The 25,254-nt window shown below is 38.0% G+C and overlaps 1 protein-coding gene across 1 annotated transcript in view; it reads left to right on the forward strand.

Annotated features, from left to right (window-relative positions):
* tph2 (tryptophan hydroxylase 2) overlaps window positions 1-18,208 on the forward strand; it is a 108,552-nt gene extending 90,344 nt beyond the window's left edge. Inside the window, exons 9-11 of the mRNA XM_003221149.4 lie at window positions 14,027-14,122; window positions 16,604-16,737; window positions 16,845-18,208. Of these exons, the coding sequence (XP_003221197.1) occupies window positions 14,027-14,122; window positions 16,604-16,737; window positions 16,845-17,019 (405 nt within the window). The 3' untranslated portion in view covers window positions 17,020-18,208. The remainder of the gene's footprint in view (window positions 1-14,026; window positions 14,123-16,603; window positions 16,738-16,844) is intronic.
* Window positions 18,209-25,254: the final 7,046 nt, after the last annotated feature.

Here is a 25,254-nt window from a genome sequence, read left to right on the forward strand (position 1 = left end):
ACAATTTCATGTTTAGTCTTAGGTCATATCTCTATGACATCTCTTAATGTATGTATATGCAAATACAGATATTGAAAAAGCTGAAAAAACAACTTCAAAACACCTCTGGTCCCAAGCATTTAGGATAAGAGATACACAACCTATATAAAGTCAATTGATGGATCCCAATGTTGGTGTGTAGGGTGGAATAGTAGAGGTGGAAGGTAGCGTCCTAAATCCTGAAAGAGCTGTGCTTGGAGACCCTGCTGAGTCTGGAGACCCTGTTGAAGAGGGTCTGGAGAACCTGCTGAGTAGGTTGATCTCTAATAGTGTGTGGTAAATGGAGGAATTCCCATTCTCTGCGAGGAGAAATCCACTCTTGAAAGATGTTTGGTTTTGGGAATTCCACTTTCCAATGGCCTGAAGCCCATCTTATTAGGGCTGAATGCCTATTAAATATCTTCAGAGCATTTAAGTTTCTCAAGTCACTCCTGACACACAAAAAAGAACATTTAATAGATCAATATGATGAGGATGGGCCTGGAATCCCTACTCCAAAGCCCATTGTTTTTGAAAATTCATCTTTAGCTTGTTTTTAGCTAAATGTAAGCAAATTTAAAAACCACTTCTAATTAATCAAGCTTTCTTCTAAGCAAATATTATGGAAGAAAAGTCATAGTTGGATAATACAGAGCCAAGTAGGTGCTGTGTGGTTATGTGTGTAACAAACAGTAGGGTAACTCCAACATTAGTCCTACTAGGGTAGAACCACTGAAAGGTTGGTTTAAATTAACCTAATGTTTTTCAAAATGAAGTGTACCTCATTCTGGTTGTGTGTTTGTGCTATACCAGAACCAGCTATCATGGTTAATGCCGACAAAGCACAGTAATTGTTTCTAGGACCCAGATTGAACAGAGATCAAGTGAGGTGAAGAGGAAGGGTATCAAATAAAACAATCCTAATGCTGTGTGCTATTGCTGGAAGTACTTCAACATGTTGACAATAACTCCTGAATAATAATTTTAAAAGACTGAGTGGAAATAGATGGAAATCAATTTCTGAAACATTGCCTGAGTGCAGATGTGACATGTCATCAGTGGGAGGAAAAATCCAAGGAAGGGAAGAATGAAATAAACATCAAGATATTTCAAGAAATAACTTGAATATGCAGGTAGAAATAACAAAAAGCACTCAGTGGTTCCAGAAAATTTAGTCCCTTCTAGATGAGCCTTTAATTGTAATAACAAGTTTCATTAATTTAATCAAGTGTATTCCAAGTACAAAGGACATTAGACTTAGCAACTTAGGCAATAAGAACATAACAATGGAATCATGTTTTCTAAGAGCTATTTGGTACTTGCATTTTTTGATGCAGCCAATTATTAAGCAAACTTATTAAGCAGAGAACTCATATTTTTATGTCTCATGAGAAACTAACATCAGGTCATGGGAGTCCAATAAACAAGATAGATGACACCATTACTTGTCGTGATTTTCCAATCAAGTTATTCTCCATTACATTTAGCAGTCTATTTTCTAGTCTATTATTTCATTATGCTTCATTGACAAGGAACAAAAGATAATCAGTGGTGTGGTTATGTGATTTTAGACTCTAGATAGAGTGGTTTTATGTGGAAGGAGGGCTTCTTTAGAGGGTGATCTATGTTACTTTCTTCCTTCAGAAAATGTTGTGCTTTAGCTCTATTCCTATTCATTCTTCTGTGAGTGGCCCTGGGTGTCCTGACAGTCCAACCTGAGTTTGATAGCTGTGAACCCAAACCCCACAGAATTAGATGTCTGAACATTTTTTTGTGCAAACAAACTTACAACAGCTACATTAGATTGAACGATGGTGCCTCCCAGATCTCCCCAATATGGAGTTCTCCAGTTGTATTGCACTACAATGCCACACATCCCCAGATAACATTCGTTGATGGGCCTCTAGTTCAGTGGTTCTCAACCTGCGAGTCCCCAGGTGTTTTGTCTTACAACTCTCAGAAATCCCAGACAATTTACCAGCTGTTAGGAGTTGAAGGCCAAAACATCTGGGGACCCACAGGTTGAGAACCACTGCTCTAGTTGAACACATCTGGAGGATAATACATTGAGGGATACTAATGTATCTTTGCAAGAGACAGCATGATGTAGTTGCTTAAGCACTGAACTATTCTAGGGAGCAGTGCTTTTCTGCCCTCTAGTCCAGGGAAACTCAGTGGGTGCCCTTGGGCAAGTCATACTCTCAGACAAGCCTCATCTGAACAAACACTGCCAAGGAAACCCAATGATAGGTTCACCTAGAGCCACCTTAAGACGGAAACATGTTGAAGGCACACAACAAAAACAACAATGCACCCACTTGAGAAGAAAATGTATGCATTCTTTCTGTTCTGTTAGTATTGTGATTTCAGTTATGTTAACTTTTCAATCATCTGCCTATAATTTCATTTGAAGGCATCTTAACTTTGCCTTATGGAACTGTGAACAGATTTGCCACTATATATACAGCTCTAAATAGACAGACAGATGTGTTCCTATGAAACCCTACTTGAAACCAGTGTGTTGTGCTCATATTGAAAAGTAAACCTTGTTGCTTCTGCTTATAAAGGACAACGCAGCAGTGCAAGACTTGCCCGCTGTTCTGTGTATAAATAGATTGTTCTAAGCAGTGTGTGCTAGCAAAAGCCCTAAGTGCAAAGTAGAGGGAGAATGGAGAGAAAAACAGTGCTATTAGAGAGAAAAAGAGACATGTTTGGGGAGTCATAAAAGGAGTAGCTGCACTCTGAGCCAAAATGCATTTTAAAGTAGTAATTTTCACGAAATGCTTGAATGAAAGGGTATTCTGAAAACAGCTCCATTTGTTATGTGTTTATTATTATGATTTAGGAACCAAGTTTCTGTTTTCAGTGAATCTAAAATAAAAAAGCGAACAATGTATGATTTGTGCATGGAATTAGGCCTCTTTGTCCTGTCAATTTTTTTTTATCAGTTCACCTTGTGAATGGATGGCTGTTATTTAGAATTTCATATGAAATACTAAGAGAAAGGGAGGGATACATGTGTCAGGTGTTACAATTTAAGTGTTTTACTCAAATAATATTATTCCACTGATGGAATGGTCTTTGGGCAAGTTGGAGTTTTTGTTTTCAGAATGAGGATAAAGGAAATTTTCAACAATCCCTCTTCTTGTTGCAGTCCCTTCTAAAACAAGATCTGAAAAATAGAATGGGAATGCAATATGAGAATGGGTATTTCAACCCAAATCACCCTGACTCTATTATCTTTCTGTAACAGTGGTTCTCAATCTGTGGGTCCCCAGGTATTTTGGCCTACAGCTCCCAGAAATCCCAGCCAGTTTACCAGCCATTAGGATTTCTGGGAGTTGAAGGCCAAAACATCTGGGGACCCACAGGTTGAGAACCATTGTTCTATAAGTTTATGTTGGATGAAAGACAATTCAGTCAGTGGAGCCACACCAATAGGATAGAATTTTGACAATTTCTAATGTGGATTTAATGGAATTTTGCAACATACTCAAATGAACTTTGCAGATGTGGTACCTGAAGACTTTCTTCATTCATGGTGGGATGCAGTTCAATTAGGGTCTCTTCTCTATGTATGCAGAACACACTGTATCATGAATGTCTGACTGGGGATATGGCTAAACATAATAGCAAAGCCTAGGAAACCCCACTGTCCCCCCATGTATTCAATGAATAAACATAAATAAAGAACCTTGTACTCATTACTGTGTGCACCATAGAAGGATTTGATAGGGATTACTTCCTTTTAATGATAATGTAAACAACAGATATCCTGGTTAATTAACTTTTAAAACCCTGGCTATAATCTATATACCATTCAATATAAAAATAAAACAAACCTTAAAGACTATAGTCTTGAACATATGCTCTTGCTAGCCACGTTCAGCTATCGAGATTGAGTGTAATATTACTTTAAACTACTAAGAATATTGGAAATGTATTGTTGTACTTTTGGGAAAGGCAGGCATATGCATAATGCCATGATGATAACAGATTGATCTTGGAGAAAATATGGAACATTTTTTAGGGCAAAACTCTTGAGGCTACACAAAAAGCAAATTGTAAGAATAAATAAAGTTCCAAGGTATGTGTGTATTGATAACTCTGGAAATGATTTTTAAGATAGACTAGGCAAAAACAAACAAAAAGTCAATCAAAGTTAAAGTAGACACTAGGCAGCATTATCCACTGCTGGGGGGCAGTTGAGACATCTGTTGAGTTTGTCTGTTTCCCCAACAATAAAGAAGCCAGATACACCCAGAATGAAGGTAGATCTGCATTTTCAGAAAACAAGAGAATTAAGCTTTTTGGTTTTTTTGGCCCCAAGCATTCCTAAGAGATACTCCAAGTGAAACCTATAACCATCTACCACTCCAGTCTGAAATCTCCTTTCTAATTCCATTTCAGGGGATACTCTGACTTCAACATTAAGTCAGGTTGTCTTACTTCCACCCACACTTCCTTATTGTAACATCTTGCCTGATCCATGTATCTACAGTGCTGACATCCATATTCCTCTCCCTTCAGTTGATCTAATGAGAGGCAGTATCGAATGCAGGGACTTTGTTGAGGAAATTGTAGAGTCTATTAGAACCAAGAAGGGGAAGACATTTTCCCCTCCACTGCAGTCTTCATGCACACCCTGCCCCCCAAAAACTGGAAATGAATTTCAGATAGTCCTCAGTGCTGAAAAAAGAAGGGAAAGAAGTTGAATTTCAGCTGTCAGAGAACACTGTATTTAGCTCAAGGGCATTACAATATGGACTTTGAAGGCCATGTTATCTCCCCTCTATAAAAAAGTGCATGTGGGCATGACATTGTCACAGGTTTTTAGGCATGATAGTCCCTTTGAGAGTATATTGGCATTACTGAATGTATTTGAAGAAAGTTGCTACAGAAAACAATTCATCTGACTGATCATTTTGACTGTCATACAGCTTTATTTCACACTATTGCCATAAGATAGCAAAGATCCAATTCAAACAGACTAAAACAGAGAGAGCTTTCTTTGTTTAGTGGTTTGTTGGTTGGTTTGCCAGATTACAATTTAAATATAAAGTAACCTTTTGGTTTTATCAGAAAGACAGGCTTTAATATACCATAATCAGCTATCTCAGGAAGTTCTCACATAAATGTTCCTCTTCTCCAAATATTCCTGTTTATTTTGTGCGTAAATTCTTCATTATCTCATGGATTGGTCATTTCATGAAGAGGTCAGAGGCAATTTTCCCCTCAACTGCCCAAGCATTTTGATTCATGGTCTAATCTACAAAATAAACAAACAACATTTTTATAGGCAAAGCAGTATAGATTTGTGGACACAGTTTCTTCCTTTGCATTAACAACTGAAAGATCTAGACAGGTTTACGGGAACAACACAGATTATCGATTACTTTAATTACTCCTGAATGTGCTTGCTTTGATTTGTATTGTTATGTGACTTTTACATTTTACTATGCTACATAATTTATCTTGATTATGGTTTCAGTATATTCCTAATTTCTTTAAAATTTGTGATATAGACCAAAAAATGATGGGGTTTTATTCTGGGAACCTACCTGCCCTATGATACCAAAATCTGTGTATGCTGTAGTCTTACTATATACATTTAAGTCAAAGTATAATGTATGTATGTTTGATCCAGACAGGCTCCTAAATGGTGTGATGGATCTGGATCAAACTTGGCACACATGCCCTTCACTACCCAACTTAGGACTTCATCACATGGAAATTTTCCTCTGTCTTGCCAACATGATAAAAGGGACAGAAAACTTCATTTTCAGGAGTTGGGTAAATTGATTCAAGAAAGTGTGTGTGTATGTGTGGGTGGGGAGAGCGGGAAGAAGATGGTAGAAAGGAAATGGGATGGCTGGCCCAAAGATGGATCTTGTTGGTAGTAACGGGATAAGGCAGGTACTCGTCCCAACGCTTCCCCCCACTTTCTCCTGCCTGTCTGATGAAGTCTGTAAATACTGTCATGTTTTCAACTAAAAAATCCACCCCTTTGGGGTTGGCCTCTCCAAAAAGAATAAGTACGTACTGGATCACTCAGTGTCAAGACCCAGGCTACGGAGCACCAATAACCATGCGCAGAGGCCAGAATCTATCTAATATCTTTATTAAAGGAATATATAAAGTCAATAAAAACAAGTGAAGAATAAAGTTCAGAAGTAGACCTTTCAGGAAAGGTCAAATATAGTCCAGAAAAGCAATGTCCAATATGTGATATTAGAGTCCAAAGTTATAATCTAATAACCGAAACACACACCTTGCCAAGCAAAGTGTGGGGAAATGACAAGGTCCTTTGGTCCAATGGAGCTTGACAACAAGGCTGAGAAACAAACTAGATTCTTGGCAAACAAGACTTGATTCGAGGCAACAAGAAGCAAGAAGCGAGAACAAGGTCCGTGGCGAGGTCCGAGGAACAAGGCAGGCTTGGAACAAGAACAAGGTCCTGGAAACAAGGAACTGGAGTTGCGTAGTCCACACACGATCTCACTCCTGAAGCTGACGAATTGACTCCGCAAGGATCCCCTTGCGGAAAACAGCTATATAGGATCTTGTTTTCCCGCCAAGGAACACTTTCCCTGGGGAACAAGAAGTTAAACCCAAACTGTGTCCAGATGCATGACTCCTTAAGATTTCCCAAGGGAAACAGGCTTAATCAGCTAATTGTCTGGCAGCGATTCTGGCGCTTCGGCGAGTCGCCTCCCTAGCGCCTCTATCTCGATTATAATTATCCCGGCGAGAGAACAGGGGAGAATTCTGCCCAAGGCTTGTTTGGCTGACTTCTTGAGGGCAAACATCCTGCAGGTGCAGGGGCTCCGATTCTGGCTGAATCGGTGGGAAACCAAAGTTTTCCTCTTCGTCTGCCACAATAGTACTAGGAACGGGACTACATGGCCCATGAGACATCACACTCAGAAATGGAATGAGAAGGTGGAGGGGGGGGGAAGGAAAGGTGGTGAAAGAAAGGGAAAATAAAGAGAGGGGAGAGACGAGTGAATGAAAGCAGGAAGGGAGAAAGTCCTGAAGGAAAGTGGGGAAGGGGAAAAAGGAAAGAAAGGAAGGAGTACAAGTATTATGTATGAAAGGAAGGTGGAGTTAAAAAGGACGGGAGAAAGGGAAGGAGGGAAGGAAGGAAGGAAGGAAGGAAGGAAGGAAGGAAGGAAGGAAGGAAGGAAGGAAGAAAAAGATGGGATGAAAGTTATGAAGAACAGGAATGTGTGCCACATAGGACCTCATCACAAGCCACTCAAGCTGGGAGAAAGTGGGGGCATCCATGGGGCAGTGGAGCAATTCTGGTGAGCGGCAGGAGAAACCATCAATGTGACGAGGTCCATACTTGTTCCTACAACAAAAACCCATGATGGATGAGGTATGCTCTGTAGCCAGAGCTGAAGTAAGTTTCTATGTAGAATGACGCTTGCTGCCATCTTTTTCTTTGTCTCAAGTATCTAAAATGTCATGCCAAACCCTGCTCACACTGTCACATTATTAAACCATCCCACCTTGTTCAGCATAAAGAACAATGTTGCTAGCCTTTCCTTTCCATACTTCTATGCACTGGCTAATCAGAATTGGTACAGAGAGGACCTCTGTGAGAAGGAGTGGATAAATACAATGGGAAAAGCAAAATTGGTGAAGTTTATATGAAGAATCAAGAGATTGCAAAATGAGGGGGAATTGCCACAGTTTTGTGTTAGAACTAGGAATCCCTGAAACATCTGGAAATGAAAGCTGATAACTTGCTATTTTTTCCTCAATGCTTTGAATAATTATAAATTTTTCATATTCTTATATATGCAGTCACACTAAGTGTTTATATCTCAGGCAGAATATGTTACTTCCTTAGTTGTTATGTTTTTGTATCCAAATATCCACCATTTAGAACACAAGCTCATTAACCCATTAACTTCCAAATTAAGACCCATGTGTTTCCTCTAAACTGGGAAATGAAATATCCCATGTTGATATCCAGATGTAAGGATTATTGTCATGCATGGGACCTCCATTACTGTTTATAATTTTTTAAATTACCATATCATACTTCCTCCATATTCATTTGAGAGCATAAAGATGCCTTTTGGCAAATGTTTTCTGACTCAATCAAAAAAACTGCAGAGGAAAAGTTAGAAACTCTGTTTTTTTTTATTGGCTGTGGTTCTGCTGGCCCTGCATGTTGTTCCACAGGAGGCTCCAATTTAATGGTCCAGTAGAACAAACTCCCTGCCGGTTGTAGCTTTCTAGGGCGTCCTTTCATTCCTGCTGATATTAATGGGACAATTTCCATTGGCCCAAATTCCAGATGTCTTTGCAAATGAGTAACTGTCATTTCAAGGAGCTATGCACATGCTTAGAAAAAGCTATTGCCTATTCAATAATGTGTGTGTCTGTGTCCATGTGCATGATATCAAAAGCGTTCAAGAACAGATATAACAGTTGTAGTCATGAGCATTTGTCAAGTTCAGTAGGCGCCATATGAACCTTGTGATGCACATCTGCACCAGCTGTGTTTGTGCAAATCATGAAACAGAAGCAAACATTTGTGCACACAGTATACAAAGAGAACATTGTATCTAGAAATTTCTATAAATTGAAACTTGCTTTTCATTTCTTTTGTTAGTTTGTCCTAGGCGTCATGAAAGGAGAGAATCTTAGAAAGAGAAATGTTTCTTTAATAATTGTATTGGTTTGAAAAATGCTTTTAATTACTCCCATTTAATTTAAGAATAGTTTAAAAACATAAAAAGGCTTAACAGGAAATAATAAAAATTAGTTTGTTAGTTAAGGAAATTAAGGGAGGCAATGTCTGGAGAGGGGCTGATTGTATTTAAAATGTGAATCCTGATCTTTTCTTAATCAGTGTGATTTATTGCACAAATTATTCTTTAAGGCAGGGATATCAACAGCTGTAGCCAACTGAATATTTTGCAAAGGTTAAAGTGAATGTATTGAAAACTACAGAGCTGAAGGTGGCAGCATTGGACGAGATACTCCATTCTGTGCCCCAACAAAAGCATTTGGAGCTAAGCAGTATCTAGTAGCCTTAGCCACCATATGTTGCAAATGTATTGTGATAATCCTCTTTCTCCCCCTTCTTTGTTTGTAGGGTTTTCCTAACTATATTATATTCATAAACGTTAGAACCTGTTAGATACAAATACCTGGAATCCATCTGGCATTTTATGTTTTCATTTATCTACACATATACTCACAGCATATAGCCTGCTATGATTTAATATTGAAGTTTACTTTTTGCATGTGTCTTCCCACATGATGATGGAATGAATCCAATTAAGTGCACTAATCCCAGCAGTTTTCCATTATAGGTGATTTTTGCTTTCCTGCCCTCAGCATGCTCCCTTCTAGTGAAGGGAGAGAAAAATAATCCCAGCCAGGACTTGCTATAGGCCAGCAGTTGTCCATTATAGGTGATTTTACATATTTACAGTGGACCATTCATATTTGCTGGAACTTAGTTTCAATATGTCCTGCGGATATCAAGATCCAGAGATGCTCAGATCTCATTACATACAACTAGAGTATCCAGTGTTTCCTGGATATCAAAAGGACTGCTTCCCCCTGCGTTCACCATTCTTTTTCTTTCCCTCCTCTACCCTGTTTCCCTGAAAATAAGACATCCTTGGAAAATAAGACCTAGTAGAGGATTTGTTTGGAAGCATGCCCAAGGAACAGAACACCAGAGCATGCAGGATTGGTAAATGTACATACCAGTTGTACATGGAAATAATGGTAGTAACAAGAAATTCTTTATAGGATTCACAGTCTGTCTGGTTATGTTGGTTTGTGATGACAACTACTGTACACTACAGTATATAATAAATGTTCATTTTTTTGTTCAACAATAAATGTGAATTCTTCTTCATGTAAAAATAAGACAGCCCCTGAATATAAGACCTAGCACATCTTTGGGAGCAAAAATTAATATAAGACACTGTCTTATTTTCGGGAAAACACGGTAATACCTTTCCCTCTTTCCCTTCTCTTCTTTCCTTCCCTCCTTTTTATTTCTTGCTCCCGTCTCTCCCTCTCTTCTCCATGGATAGGCAGCAGAAGGGAGTCTGAAGGAATGATGCTGGCACACAGAGTACGTTGGTTAAGGTAACATCTCTCTGTATAGCTCAGCTAACCTGGCTTACGTTACTGATCATAGTCATGGCTTTTGCCCTGATTTGGGGAAGACTGAAAAGATCTCTGTTTGACCAAAACAATATCCACATTTGATCAATATTTTTGTTAGCACCAAACAAAATGCCGGAAAAGGGTATTAGCTTTTGGTTCCTGAAAATATTGGGCAAGGTATGCAGTGGGGGAATAAACATAACATTCCAAACATTGGGACAAATGTGGTTTATGAAATCAGAAACTAAACTCATACTCAAATTGGAGATAAAAGATGAAATGAAGCCCTGGCCTGTATGCAGCTGTAATGTAAATGCCTTGAAATGCATAACAGGTGGTAGAATTGATGACTGGACTCCATTTCAGAAGGCAGAAGACTAGCTTTAACTCAGAAATCTTCTCATTGCCTTGGCTGAAATAGGCAGGTTCCAGAGCTAACACAGAGAGGAAACACATAGCAACACCACTAAATATTTGACTGTATCCCCTGGCTGCTCCCAACCCCAGAGAGAACAGGAATTAATACAATGGCTACGGAGCCACATAGCACTTTTGTGTTAATTAATTTCCTTGACTGTGTTTATAGTCTGCTTAATGTGAAAGCACGAAACATTTTACACTAATAATCCACAGTAAACCAGGAACACAATCCATTGGATTATCATGTCCAGAGTAAGACAAACAATCATATAACCTCAGAAACCATCCATGGCAGAGAAAGATCCACTGGGAGTTATGAAATTAGTGTAACTTCTTTTCTTCCAGCAGCAGCTGTCATGGCCACATGGCAAATTATTTTTGAAATAGAGGAGAGCATCAAAAGCCATTTCAAATAAGTCACAAAGGTCAGCTATTCAAAGACAAAAACTCCAAAATTCAGCTTGGCTACTGTAAGCTTTTTTTCAACTCAAATATTGTCTTGAGAAGTCACAGAATATGGTTAAAATCAAGTGCAAAGAAAGCAGCTTCAGAACTACCTAGTGGTAGTAATCACAGTACATTGTTATGTTTTCTTTATACAAGTTTTCTGATTTCTCTTTTTTATTATTTGTTTAATGAACTAATCTATATTCAAGTCACTGAATTAGAGAATTACCTTATTGCCCTTGAACATAAAGCAAATTCAGATATGTGGATTTCCTTTCAATACGGTCTTCTAGAAGACATTCTAGTATCTTTTCTCATGAATTCTCCAGTCTCCAGGTCTCAAATGCAAGTAGACAGTGAACATAAATGCTTATTTCCATAGCTGCAGTAATTCCTCAAAATGTAAAAATGCCTGAAAACAAATTATCAGTCTCAACAGGCGGCGGTTTCTGAAATGATGTTCTAGATTAGTGGTAAACTGGCCAGGATTTTTGGGAGTTGTAGGCCAAAAACATCTGGGTGCCCCAGGTTGAGAAACATTGTTCTAGATTGTGGGTGAAAATTCTATTCCTCACAACTTTCTTCATTGTCCAGTTTTTACAGTCACACCTAAAAACTGGAAATGTCTGTTGTGCAGACAAGCACATAGCCAAGGGTGGGGGTGGGTTTGTGGGGGGAGGTATTACAGGTTCAACCACTTCCCTGAAAAATTTTAGGTTTAAAAAAGCCTAGTCTACTCTTGAATTTTAACTGGTCAACCACATCCCCATGCTATGTCTATGAAAAGCAAAAATTAGAGTTCCTCCAGAACTGCAAGCACTATCTCAACCAAATTTTGATAACTTATTCACACAATCATTGTGAAAACTAGCTTTCTGCCAATTTACATTGAAATAGCAGCTATAGCCACCATAGTGGAAGCAACCAAGTTTTGACATCACACATTTTTAATCAACATTTTTGACATGAAGATGACATAATCCACTGAAACTGACATCAGAACTGGACTCCCCAAATTAAACTCCATAAGAAAAATTTAGTTTCAATACAATGTATTATGTTTCCAGGTATATAACAGCTATAATAAAGTATAAACTTTTAAAGCAAGCACAAATTAATTCCTTATAAACTATCAAGTATTCTTTGAATATCTAGGTACCAGATTAAAGGTATTTTAATGTAGTTTCTAAAAATGTAATAAAATGTGTGGGTCATAGATTATGATTTTTAGATATTCCAATTTTTGGTGTGTGTGTGTGTGACATGATGCGGTTTTACGTTTTGTTGAACTGTACAGGGTGGTGCTGAGAACACTTGAAGAACTAAAAGAGAATCTCTCTACAACAGTGAACCTACTTCCCAAGCTGGATACCTTCTTTTAGCTGTTCTGAATACTGAATTTGTAGTTACCATACACATCCTAAGTAAGCTTCTGTCATCATTCCTTCAGCTTAACAAAACATTATAAAGAATAGATGTGGATATTTTCTGTAGCGTGCAACATGTTAACAGTCTCTCAGAAAAACCCAGGGAGATGCACACATAATTTGTGAAAGAATTTCAGGAGATCTTTGAAAAAGCGAGAGAAACGGTGGAGTCTATAGGTGGAGAAGTTAGGATTCCTTGCATCTGTTCAAGGCAGAGTTGTAAAAGCAACATCCAGGCAACTTCACCAACCCCAATGGAATATTATAGGCTAAGTCATTTCTGGACTTTTTTTTTTTTGCTTCAGAAAAGGTTTACAAGACATAGGGAAGTAGTTCAGCAACTGCAAGTGTTCCTTCCTATTAATTGTGGCCATTTAAAATCCAACTTGAACAAGTGCACATAACTTTATAACGAATGTCTTCAAGATACTGACGCACTAAAGGAAGAGTTTGACCTTAGGTATTACTATGAAGCTGCAAGCTTTAGTTGGATTACAAAGGTAAGAGGCCACTATAACCGGAAATGTAATCCAATAATATAAACTATGAGACAGTAATTTCTATATATGCTGTTTTCATAGAACATTCAATGTACAGCCAAGGATGATAGAGATTCAAAATATACTAAATGCTTTAAAAAATGTCTCTAAACCAAAATATAATCAATGTGTTACCAACACACATACATTCATAGAAAGCAGAACTCTATATTAAGAGTTTGTGAGTCCAATGACAACCAGAGTTCATGTTTCACATGGAGGACTGTATAAATCACTAATTGTGAGTCCAAATCTAAACATCCAAGCTAGTGAATCCTTTTTTAAAAAATCCAATGTTTTAAACAAATCCAAGGTTTGTCACCATCCACGACTGGTTTCGACTGTATAGTCTTCCTCAGGTGGTGGTTATGAAGGTATGGAAAACCTAGAGTAGTCAATTTTCCATTGTAACACGTTCTTCAAGTAAATAAATTCAATGTGTCAGTATCAACGATGGAGTGGACCTACAGGGAATACATACGAGTGGCTAGAAACACTTGTACAGGATAAAAATTACAAAGTATAGTAAAAGCATTAAAGACAGGAGCATGTATACTCAAACTCTCCTACAAAGGTGCTCTGCTATTTTATTGTTCCTAATAATGATTCCTTCCTCATTTTACTTTATGTATGATCTCAATGACAGCTTGAACTGGCTGATATATGGTATTAGGAGGTTCCTGCTTTAGGTGCTATCAGTGGCATCTCTGTTGGTTGGTTGAACTGTGAGTATATAGATGTGTGTGTTTGTTTTAACTATGCATACTTTTTTTTTGAATCATGGGATTCTAGAGGTTGCTTTTCCTATATAAATATATGAAGTAACTGAAGGAAATACAGTATTCTTGGTTTTACTGTTTTTCTTTAAGAAAATTTCATTTAAAGCACTGTAGATTTATTTGATTGAATTTACTTATTTACCCCCCAAAGCAGGGGTGTACACAAGTGAATGCCCAAGATATGGTTGTTTTGAACCTTTGTAGGCATATAAGATTTATACATTTCCTTCCCTCCTCGTTTTTACAGTGCTATTTTTTTACCATTGAATTTGGCCTTTGCAAGCAAGAGGGACAATTACGAGCTTATGGAGCAGGTCTTCTATCTTCCATTGGAGAGCTCAAGGTATGACTGTAGGCAAGAAATATGCATAATCCGGTATTATTTATGGGCAGGAGCTCTGTTTTGTGCAGAAGGGGTCATATTTCGTATGTGATTTTATGGAGATGTTATTGTTATTTTACCTTTCCAAAAACTACTTTGGGAACTGTTCCACTGAAGGGCAGTATATAAATGTGTAGACATATATACATACAGATTTTCATATAAATTTGGGGATACTTTCCTGTCAGAGGACAGATGTGAAATAAAAGAATGTCAGAATTGGATTCAGATGCCTATTTGGAATGAGGAAAAATTCTAGTTTTAAACAACAGCATAATATTCATTTGAAACAGTATTTCTAAGCTATGCATGATTTTTGCCCTTTTAATGACAGTAACCTTACATAAACATCAGAATATTATAGTCAGTGCAACAAGTCTTGGAATCTGAGCTGTTAACAGTATTTATTTATTTTTTTGCTGTTGTTTGCCTTCAAGTCATTTTTGACTTATGGTGACCCTTAGGGTAGACTGATCACAGAGTTTTCATGATATGATTCATATATAGTTATTAAATATAAAAGACTTCTGTGTGCTGATACAAATCTGAATATATTCTCTCAGGTTTCAGTCCTTGATTCATTTACTTCCAGTGAGCCTAGTGTAATTTACTTTCAAATCAACATCTGTAGGATTGCATTACTTTAATTCACAAATCAAATTTGTTAAGACTGGTCTGTACCAATCCGATATACATCTACAAACTAAAATCCAACAAAAAAGTTGGATTGGCTGAAAATTAATCAAGATAAACAGAGTTGAGTAGGATATATTTGGGACCCCCCCCCCCCCCCATGATTTTTACAACTTTAGCTGGGTGTTCATCATTCTGAAGATATCAGGTCAGTTCCTAAACATGTAGCTGCTTCTAGGCCACATTTGAAAAGTGTAGCAGTAGCTTTACAGCAGACAATTTTACTTTGTGTACTTCAATGTGAATGTATTAATGTTAAAAAGGAAATTTGATTGTGCCTTCTAGCAAATTTAGACCAACTCCCTAGCCCCTTCTAGATTGGTTTATTTATTTGTTTGATACCCGTATTTACTGTATTTCATAATATATATAATCCCAGAGCAGTTTATGATACAAATTAAAACAATAAATACAATAAGACAGAAGCAAGTGCAAATACAAAGAAGCACCAAAATGCTTAAAAACATCAACACAATCTGCATAGAAAAGCAACCAATGTATACAAAATTGCCAATGCATAAATAACATAAAAATAAACTACTGAATTGTGTTCTATATCAGCTGAATTGTTTGTGTATATTTCCAAGCCCAGTACAAAAGAGTGTTTTTGATTTTTAAAACTATAAATAATGTTTGAGGAAGTTATTTGAAAGACCACTGTCCATTTCTGTGCTCCCGGATAATCTTTGGAGGCTTACCAGATCCAGTCAAGTTTAATAGATAGCAATGTGTTGAGGAAAGGGGTTGGGAGCAGAATGAGATAAGTACATCAGTTCCAGTGCTTTAACTCAAAGTAAAGGCCATGACCTTGTCCTTACTCTCCACAATAAGTTGACTCTGTCCATTTGGAACATACACCTGACTTAGGACCTCATCACATTAAGGTCCAAAACACGGGCGACAGCAGAGGGGGGCGGGTGTAGTATGGCCTGTATGCCTGTTAAAAAGATTTCACCTTACTTTTTGTCCCTGTGATACTTGGATTTTGAAAAAAATGGCTTGTTGTGGAAACAAGGATTGGTGATAAAGCTTCAGTGGAGATACCTTTCCCCCATGATAACTCTTCTAGGAGGAAACTTCCCTTCCAAGGAATAGATTTTGCTCACTTCCTGTTGTTTCACCTCCGTTTGTAACAACTATGAGTCATTTGTAAGTTGAATGTTTGTAACTCAGGGACTGCCTGTATATTAGTTTTTGTTGTTCTTTCCTATCAGAATATGTTTAGAACATTCTTGGTAGAAGGACAACTCTTTTTACCAACATCAAGGTTATATATGTTACTGCTAGACTGAAATGCATTGTCACTATGTGATGTTGATGATGAGACAAATGGCACAGAGTTTGTGGGCTACATTGGTGAGACTGAAACTTTACCTATATTGGTGTGGCTATTTATTGCTACACCTTTAGAGAAACGGGTAATTTTAGCTACAGCAGTAATTGTGGTCGGAATATGCATTGATAAATTTCATCCTCAAGTCTGAGGAGTTAAGCCTCTTCTGCATATAAGCAGAAATTTGTCTGGTTGGTTTTTAATAATGTAATCATTGGGGCTGGTGAAGATCTTAGAGTGACAAATAGGTTTTTGGATAACAATTGATTCATCCTATTCGTAATGAAAGAGCACTTTGGATAAAATGTGAGAGACTAACAGCAGTGTGAGATCATACTGTGCTAGAGAAGCTGGGTGCGTAGAAACACTTGAAACTTCCATACTATATTTAACAGTTAATGTGGTATATTTTGCAGCATGCTCTGTCTGATAAAGCTAATGTGAAAACGTTTGATCCAAAGACAACCTGCTTGCAAGAATGCCTTATCACAACTTTCCAGGAAGCTTACTTTGTCTCAGAAAGTTTTGAAGAAGCCAAAGAGAAGATGAGGCAAGTTCTTTCCTGTGACCCTTAAAAACAACAACCTCAAATCTCATTTTTTTTTCTTATCTGGGAGTGCAAAAATGATAATTTTCTTTTTTCCCTTTTCCTTTCAGGGACTTTGCAAAATCGATCAACCGCCCCTTTTCTGTGTATTTCAATCCCTATACCCAGAGCATAGAAATTCTGAAAGATACTAGAAGTATCGAAAATGTTGTCCAGGATCTTCGCAGTGACTTGAACACAGTGTGTGATGCTTTAAGCAAAATGAACAGATACTTGGGCATATGATCCCAGCATTATGATGAGATGTGCTTACCTTCTTAGCATACTGTCAATTATGTCTTTATTGCATGGCCAACATACTTGTTTAGTTTGTCCATTTATCAACACATTAGCTTCAGATATATCGATAAAAACATGCAAATTCACAAATGGAACATACTGACCTAAATCCTATTGCTAATCTGAGCCATCATAGACCCATTGAATCAATTGGATTTACTACGTATTGGTCCAAAACTCAACAATTTATTTAATAAGCCTACTCAACCAGTTGGATTCACTTTTATGTTGCCACCTGCTTTCAAAAAGACCTTAGGATAATTCATAAAACCAATAAAACATACACGTATCAATACAAACACATAACTAATACAAAAAAGTATAATCAAACAATCAGCAAACTAACTAAACAAGTATGAGATGGGAATGATTACTTTAAAATTGGCACATCATCTCCAAGGTTCTGGTTTTTTGTGCCAGCCAACTTGACCTCAAGTATTGGAAGCACTTACTGCAGGGCTAAGTCTGATCATTTTAGCATTTTGTAGAAATCTATGCAGAACAAGGTATTCCAGGAAATACAATCTAGTCTTCAAATGGTCATATCAGAACTTAAAATTATGTCTGGTAACAAACTGGAAGTTTGTGCATTCTTTTCTGCACATATATAATGTGCCCTTTTGCCATCATTAATAAATTAGAAGCCATATTCTCAACCAGATGTAATTTCAGGATGAGTTTTGAGGACAGTTATAGCATGCATATAGAAGGCCTAATCTTTAGGATATCATGTAAAACCATGTCACTCATCTTTAGCTCTGCACAGTTGACAAAACTGTATGTGGCTATAGTTGAATTTCCAGGAACAGCTTGAAACAGGACCCCTTCTCATTTTGTTCTTCCGAAAGAGTAGAACTTCCTATTAAGAAGATAAACCAGCAACTCTTTGATACAATCAACAATTCACACAAGTTTATAGACTGCTTATTCATGCTTATTAATTCCTTGATTCAAGCTTATTAATTCTCGAGCTGAATGCAAAGAACTTGCCAAATACCACAGCATCACCTCAACTACAATGCTTTGCAATTGAGTCAGTGAGTCATCAAATGTTGAGCAATCAAGTGATGTACATTGATGTATAAGATTACTCTGGTGTCATTCGTAAACATGATATATAAAGAGTTTTACTGGGCATTGGTTTTATTTTGCTTGAAAAGTAGCTTTTCAAAAACAAAACATAAGAAAGCATTTCTTTCATAAGGGTGACACATTTCCTCCTTTACAACTACACCAGAACTTGTGAGGAACACTACAGCACCATTTTTTTTCCATTTTTCTTGTAAGTGAAGATAGCTTCTGCTTATTGGGAGTGATCCCTCCCCCAACAGCATTTTTAATGTCTGGATGTTTCTTATGATTCCGTTAAATGGTAGTTTATGTAATATGGTGAAGTTATATTATCATCAAATGATTGTTGGGGAATGCAAACAATAACCTGCAAAATGGGAAAACATTTCAAAGTGGTTGAGTTATTACAGAGCTTTGAAATACATTTTATTTGGTCTATATAGATACAGAGGAGCCCCTGGTGGCGCAGCGTATTAAAGCGCTGAGCTGCTGAACTTCCAGACCAAAAGGTTGCAGGTTCAAATCCGGGGAGCGGATTGAGCAACCACTGTTAGCTCCAGCTTCTGCCAACCTAGCAGTTCGAAAACATGCAAATGTGAGTAGATCAATAGGTACCGCACTAGTGGGATGGCAACGGCGTTCCATGCAGTCATGCTGGCCACATGACCTTGGAGGTGTCTACGGACAACGCCGGCTGTTCGTCTTAGAAATGGAGTTGAGTGCCAACCCCCAGAGTCGAACACGACTGGACTTAATGTCAGGGGAAACCTGAGTAATGGAAGGATCCAGTGTGGTATTGTGGTCTGAGGATTTGACTAGGGCTCCTGGAGACCAAGTTCTGATCTTCACTTAGCCATGGAAATCCATTGGCTGTTCATGGGAAAGTCATACCTTCTCAGATACAGATGGAACCAAATGCAAAACCCTTCTAAACAAATCCTGCCAAGAAAACTATGATAAGAATCTTATAGAGTCACCATAAGTCAGAAGTTATTTGAAGGCACATAACAATCTGCAATGGATATATAGATATGCTCAAGTTTAGTTCAAGGTGTTCCTTCCTTGAAAAGAAGGAATCCTGTTGGCAAAAAAAAATCTTCTTCTGGGAAGGTGAAAATGATATTAATATTTTTTTCTTTTTGTACCATTTCATCTAGTATTTTCCATGTTCACCCTTTTTAGTCCTTTGGAGCCACACAGAGAGTTGCATCCAGAATGAGGAAGTGGCTAAGATAACATCCTCTCTTTCCTCTGGTTTAATTCCTCAGATGTGGAGTCCTCTCATGAGAACTTCACTCGAAATCAGTTGCAAGGATAGTTATATGTATGTTCACATTCCTGCATCCACATTGTACATATCTATATCTATACATACATTAAATATGGATTTATATATAATCTCTTCATTGTTATTACCTTCAAGTCAATTTGGGCTTTGAAAAATACATTGTCCTGAAGAGTTGTCAGGTACTAAACAATTAACTATCTATTGAGTGCATCCAGGTTGAATTCTGAAAAAATCTACTGCTAGTCAAATCAGTCTCATTGTGACCTGATTGTTAGATTAAAATAAATTTTGCAGTATTATCAATAGAAGCTATGTTTTATTGGGATGTTTAATCAGACACGGTTTCTCCCAGCTAAACAGCAGAGATGTAACATATTGTCTGGCAGCTCTTCTAAAATGCGTGGCATAATCCAGAGAGATAACTGATGATAGCACTCTCTTTTTCTGTGTTTGTGTATGATTAGCTGTAAACAAAGAGAAGCACTCTTTCAGAGAGGGCAGCTCTGATTACAAACAGCTTTCAGAAATGTCAGATCTTAATTTGCGATTGAATGTGACAAATTAATCACAAACTGTGCTCAACTACAGAGAAGAACTAGATTAGTGTGGAAACCGCTACATCACTTCCCCTTGCTTGCAAAGTCTCCGAGGCCATTTTGCATGTCTTGCCGCATTAGCCAGCAGTGTGTATATATATATATATACACAGGATCTAATTGTTTTTAACTGATGTTTGTTCATTGGCCACTTCATTTCCATACAAGCAAAAAACATGTTTCTATTTAGTGGGGAACATTCTCATTTCTCACAATTAACCCAAAGAGGGTGGAACTCACAGTGCTTGTGGTTTAGTTCATGAAGCATGGGCAAGCCATGCTAATAGAAGTAATATTCCAGTGGTTTGTATCTCCAAGAAGGGAACATTGATATTTCCTGGAAATGCTTGTGCAGAGAAAATAACTATTTATAACCTGCACTAAATGTAAGCACAAAGCTGGGGGGGGGGGGGGGAAGAGAGAGAAGGGACTCAAAAATTATTGGGGCAATCAAAGGTAATGTTATTATCATCAAGATAACATCTGGGATGACTGCCAAGGCCCAAATCATGTACAGAAGCTGTTCTGTTAATGGTCACTTGAAATGCAACCAATTTCTTTCTTCTTTCATTTAACATTTTTGGGCTGCCTTTTAGGTTATACAATCTTCTTATAGCAGCTTACAAAATAAATAAAAACATACAATTCATGTACATCAGAATTCATATAAACCAAGAACAATAGCAAAACAGACATTGCTCTCAAATAATACAAAATCAAAGGAAAACTTAAAGTGAAAAACATATCTCAGGACAATAATGAAAAGTAAACAAGACTGGGACTTAAAAGATCTCAGTTGGTAGTACATTTCAGAGACACTGAACATCTGTAGAAAATGTACTCTCCCTTATACCCATTATTTTGTCTGCTCCTAGACATGGTTCAGTAAGAAGGTCTACTCTTACTGGAGCCGGGCTGTGGCGCAGGCTGTTGAGCAGCTGCAATAAATCACTCTGACCATGAGGTCATGAGTTCGAGGCCAGCCCGTGGCGGGGTGAGCACCCGTCAATTAAAAATAAAAAATAGCCCCTGCTCGTTGCTGACCTAGCAACCCGAAAGATAGTTGCATCTATCAAGTAGGAAATAAGGTACCACTTATAAAAATGGGAGGCAAGTTTAACTAATTTACGACTTGGAATGAGGAAGTGCCATCAGAGTGGATGATGAAGCAGGTGCTCCCCCCTGTGGCCAGAATCGAACATCCCCTCAGGAGAAGGTTAACTTGCCTCTGTGTCTGTTTGTCTCGGTCTCTGTTTGATGTGTTTATGGGCATTGAATGTTTGCCCTATGTGTGTATAATGTGATCCGCCCTGAGTCCCCTTCGGGGTGAGAAGGGTGGAATATAAATACTGTAAATAAATAAATAAATAAATAAATACTCATTCTCCATTGCTGATAAGATAGTACAGGCAGTCTCCAAGTTACGAACAAGATAGGTTCTGTAGGTTTGTTCTTAAGTTGAATTTGTAAGTCTGAACAGGTACATTTTTAAGTGTAACTCCAGATACACACACACACACACACACACACACACACACACACATACACAAGCTTTGTATAGCATCGGGAAGAGTTAACACCCCTGAATGAGTGAATTTTCCTTTTGAGGGCTAGATTTCTCTCACTTCCTGTTATCTCATTCCCATTCTTAACTAGGGACTTCATCACACACAATAAAATCAGTATTTCTACACATTTAAGAAATGGCAACCCATGGGCGCCCTTCACACGACACAAGCTGCAACTGTGGGGGGCTGTGGGGGTGAAGTATTTTGCCATTTCTGAAGTGTTGGTTTTTCTTACAGTTCCTAAGCTGGTTGGCAATCAACTTATTTTTTCAATTTTCCACACAGAGACAGGCAAAATGACCAATTTCCCCATGTGATGTTAATCCTTGTTGCCCACTTTTGTTGTCCGCTTGTAAATAAAATGATAACAATGTGTGTGTGGGAGGAGTCAAAATTCCCATTTCCCCAGATTGCCAATGCAGACACTTGAGGAAAGGTAAGGTTAAAACCATTTCCTATGATCTAGGTGATTTTTTAAAGAAGATAAAATTCTGGAGGGACAATGGGAGGAAATCTCAGTGCAAATGATCCCAGGGAAAGTGCGACCTTAAGAAAGATGCTTCTGTTTCAGTGGAAGAGTCTTAAAGGATGCCTGTTTTAAAAAGTGTACTGGAATCCTTGAAATGGGAGGAGTCATCACCTGTCCACGTGATCAGAATTAAGTGGATTGTTGAGTTAGAAACTGGAGGAGGTGATCTTAGTGTGATGGGAGTGAGTAAATTCTTCATCTTCTTTAAAGACAGAACCTCGTGAAACTCCATCCTTTTCCCCGCTTTCCCTCATTTTCTCCAGCTCAATGTGATGAAGTCCTAGGAGCCATTTGTAAATTGAATATTTGTAACTCGGGGACTCCCTGTACAATTAAACTACCATTGTTGAAAATCTGTCAATTAACTTGACCCCAAACAATTTAAGATTAAAAACCTTGAAACCAATTCTTTCGTTAGGCCAAAGAAACACACTGGCAACCTGAGCAACTTATACAAGATACTATGAGTAGCTGAACCAGAGATGAACCAAATACCAATTCTTGGCTGCACTCTGAACCAGCTTCAAGCACTTCAGGCAATATCAGTTATGCCAAAGCATACTGGGAAAAGATGCTCTTCCTGGATGGAAATTCCTGGACCTCATATGCAGCCAAGTGGCTCTGGCATCACTAGCATTGGGAAAGTTGCAATCTGAAAATGATGGGGCCTACTATCAGTTAGTGTAAGCAACATGGAGCTGGAGAAACCATTGGTTTTACTGTGTAGAAGAAAGTGTCCCTGTTTGTATAGTTTATTGTGTAATCAGTGTGGGTTGTGAGGTCTGCACTGAAAGTACCCTTATACATTAGCTTTCACTTAAGGCATACCCCTCCACATCTGAGGCATTGCAAAAAATCCTGGCACATACCTCATAAGACTTCATCAGATAGGCCAAATTTGGTGGCATACTGAAGTTCCTCTTCAGTTTTGCCATGGAGATCACTGGCTGCCATCCCACAACATACAACTACTTCCAGCGGGGCTCCATTAAGCTACAAACCTTGTAAAAAATTGTGAGTCTCTCAAGTCTCTCAGAGTCTATCAAGTGTCTTGCAGCACATCACCATCCAATTGCAGGCCATCAGGATTTATTTCAGTGACCTAAAACTGCTGAAACAGAAATAAGAGAACTAACTTGACTTCATTAGGTAATCAAATGCATACAAATCTTGATTGTGAAGCAGCTTGCTTCTCTATTCTAAGAGCAACTGAGATGAGCTTTTCACAATGCCTTCTCCTCCTTTAGAGGCATTGTACAGAGAAATCTGCATCAATAGTAATAATGTCAGGATTTATTTCAACCTATTCTAAAAGTGTCCACAGATATTTTTATCTAATGAAACAGCACATTTTAATCATGTATAGTTGGGGAGCAAATCTTAATATGGATTAGAAAACAGCTACCGAAATCACATAGACAGTTTAGGACTAATGAAGTCAACATATTAAAAAGATGCTAAGATTTCCACTGAAACAGGCCATTATGAAGGGAATTTGCTGCCTGTTAGAAGTAGGCTACACCTAAATAGCTAATTTCCATGCTTTTAAGACTAACTACTGTTTTGGCTAATTCATGGTTCTAAAATTGTATTTACCAATATAATAGGAATCAGTAAGTAAGTAAGTAATTTTATTTTTCTATCCCTCCACCATCTCCCGGCAGGGACTAGGGGCGGCTAACACGGGACACAGCCCGAAAACAATAACCAAAATACAACAATTAAAACATTTCAAAGAGTAAAAACACAATAAAAATGACATTATACAGAACAATACATCAATCCATAAAAACTCATTTAAGGCATAAAATGAGTAACAATACAATAAAATAAGATGGACCACCAATTTGGTGGAGGGGATAGCATGGAGGGGCTATTTAAACTAAAGTGCAATGGTATGGTTATAAAGTGCTTTGGGGCAAGAGCACCATATCTCACCATATCTCATATCACCATAAGCATATGGTGGATTGAAGCAGGAAAAGACTAGAAGGAGGAATGGTAAAATTGTTATTTCTTGCAGTCCTCACCCACTCTCCCAACCATCAGCAATAGGACCAAACACCACCAAGACTATTTATTTTTTCCTCACTTAAAAAAATCATACTATGGGTGCATCTACACTATTGAATTAATGCAGTTTGACACCATTTTAACTGCCATGGCTCGATGCTATGGAATTATGGAAACTGCAGTTTTATAGTCTTCAGCCTTCTCTGCTAAAGGGTGCAGAGCATCACCAAACTACACCCCCCATGATTCCAGAGATTCGAGCCGTGGCAGTGGTTGCATTAGCTCTACAATGTAGAGACAGTCTATGTCTTGATGACTCCAGTCCTTATTACTTAGTTCCAAATATCTCTTCAAAGTTTTTATTTTCAAATTAAGACCAATCATCTAGCCACCCTTTTGTTGACAAACTCATTTGGCATAATAATGGAATTATTGACAGTTATCAAATTGCATTCTTGTTACTTTTGGAATAGGTTACATTTATCTAGGGTGTTTGACGGAGCCATAGCGATTTAGGCTCTGGAAATTGGGTTTCTGGCTCAGATTCATTTATTAACTACGTAACTCAGAATGGATGATTCCCAAGTATGTGATATAGGAAGACGCTTTGCTTGCAAAGAGTAAATGGTCTGAGCGTAATGAACATAAAAGATGGCAATGTTTACAGCCTTGCGAAATTTAAAATGAATAGCGGTGTTTTGAGACAGAAGGATACACAACAACTTGCATTAACAAACACAGTGACAGAGCTTAAAATTGGTGTCTTTCATTTGAAGAAATCATTAACACACAGATTTCAAAAAAATTACATACTCTTACAAAATACAAGATGAAATACTTAATAAAAAGGAAAGTGAACTTTCAGTTCTAGTTAGATGGAGGAGGGAAGGAGGTGTTTGGGGGCTCTCCCTTTGCCACCATTCCCATGATCCTCCTCCTCTCTCTCTCCCTGCCTCCCCCCTCTCTCTTTCCCTGTGTTGGATGATGGAAGAAAGAAGGGAAAGAAGGAGAGGAAGTAACACATGGCACACACAACACACAGAAAGAAGGAAGGAAGGAAGGTCTCCAGAAAGTGCATGAGACAGAAAGGAACACTACTGCTGATTTTCCCTCCTC

This window comes from Anolis carolinensis, chromosome 5 (assembly GCF_035594765.1).
Source record: "Anolis carolinensis isolate JA03-04 chromosome 5, rAnoCar3.1.pri, whole genome shotgun sequence".
Taxonomy (NCBI): Eukaryota; Metazoa; Chordata; class Lepidosauria; order Squamata; family Dactyloidae; genus Anolis; species Anolis carolinensis.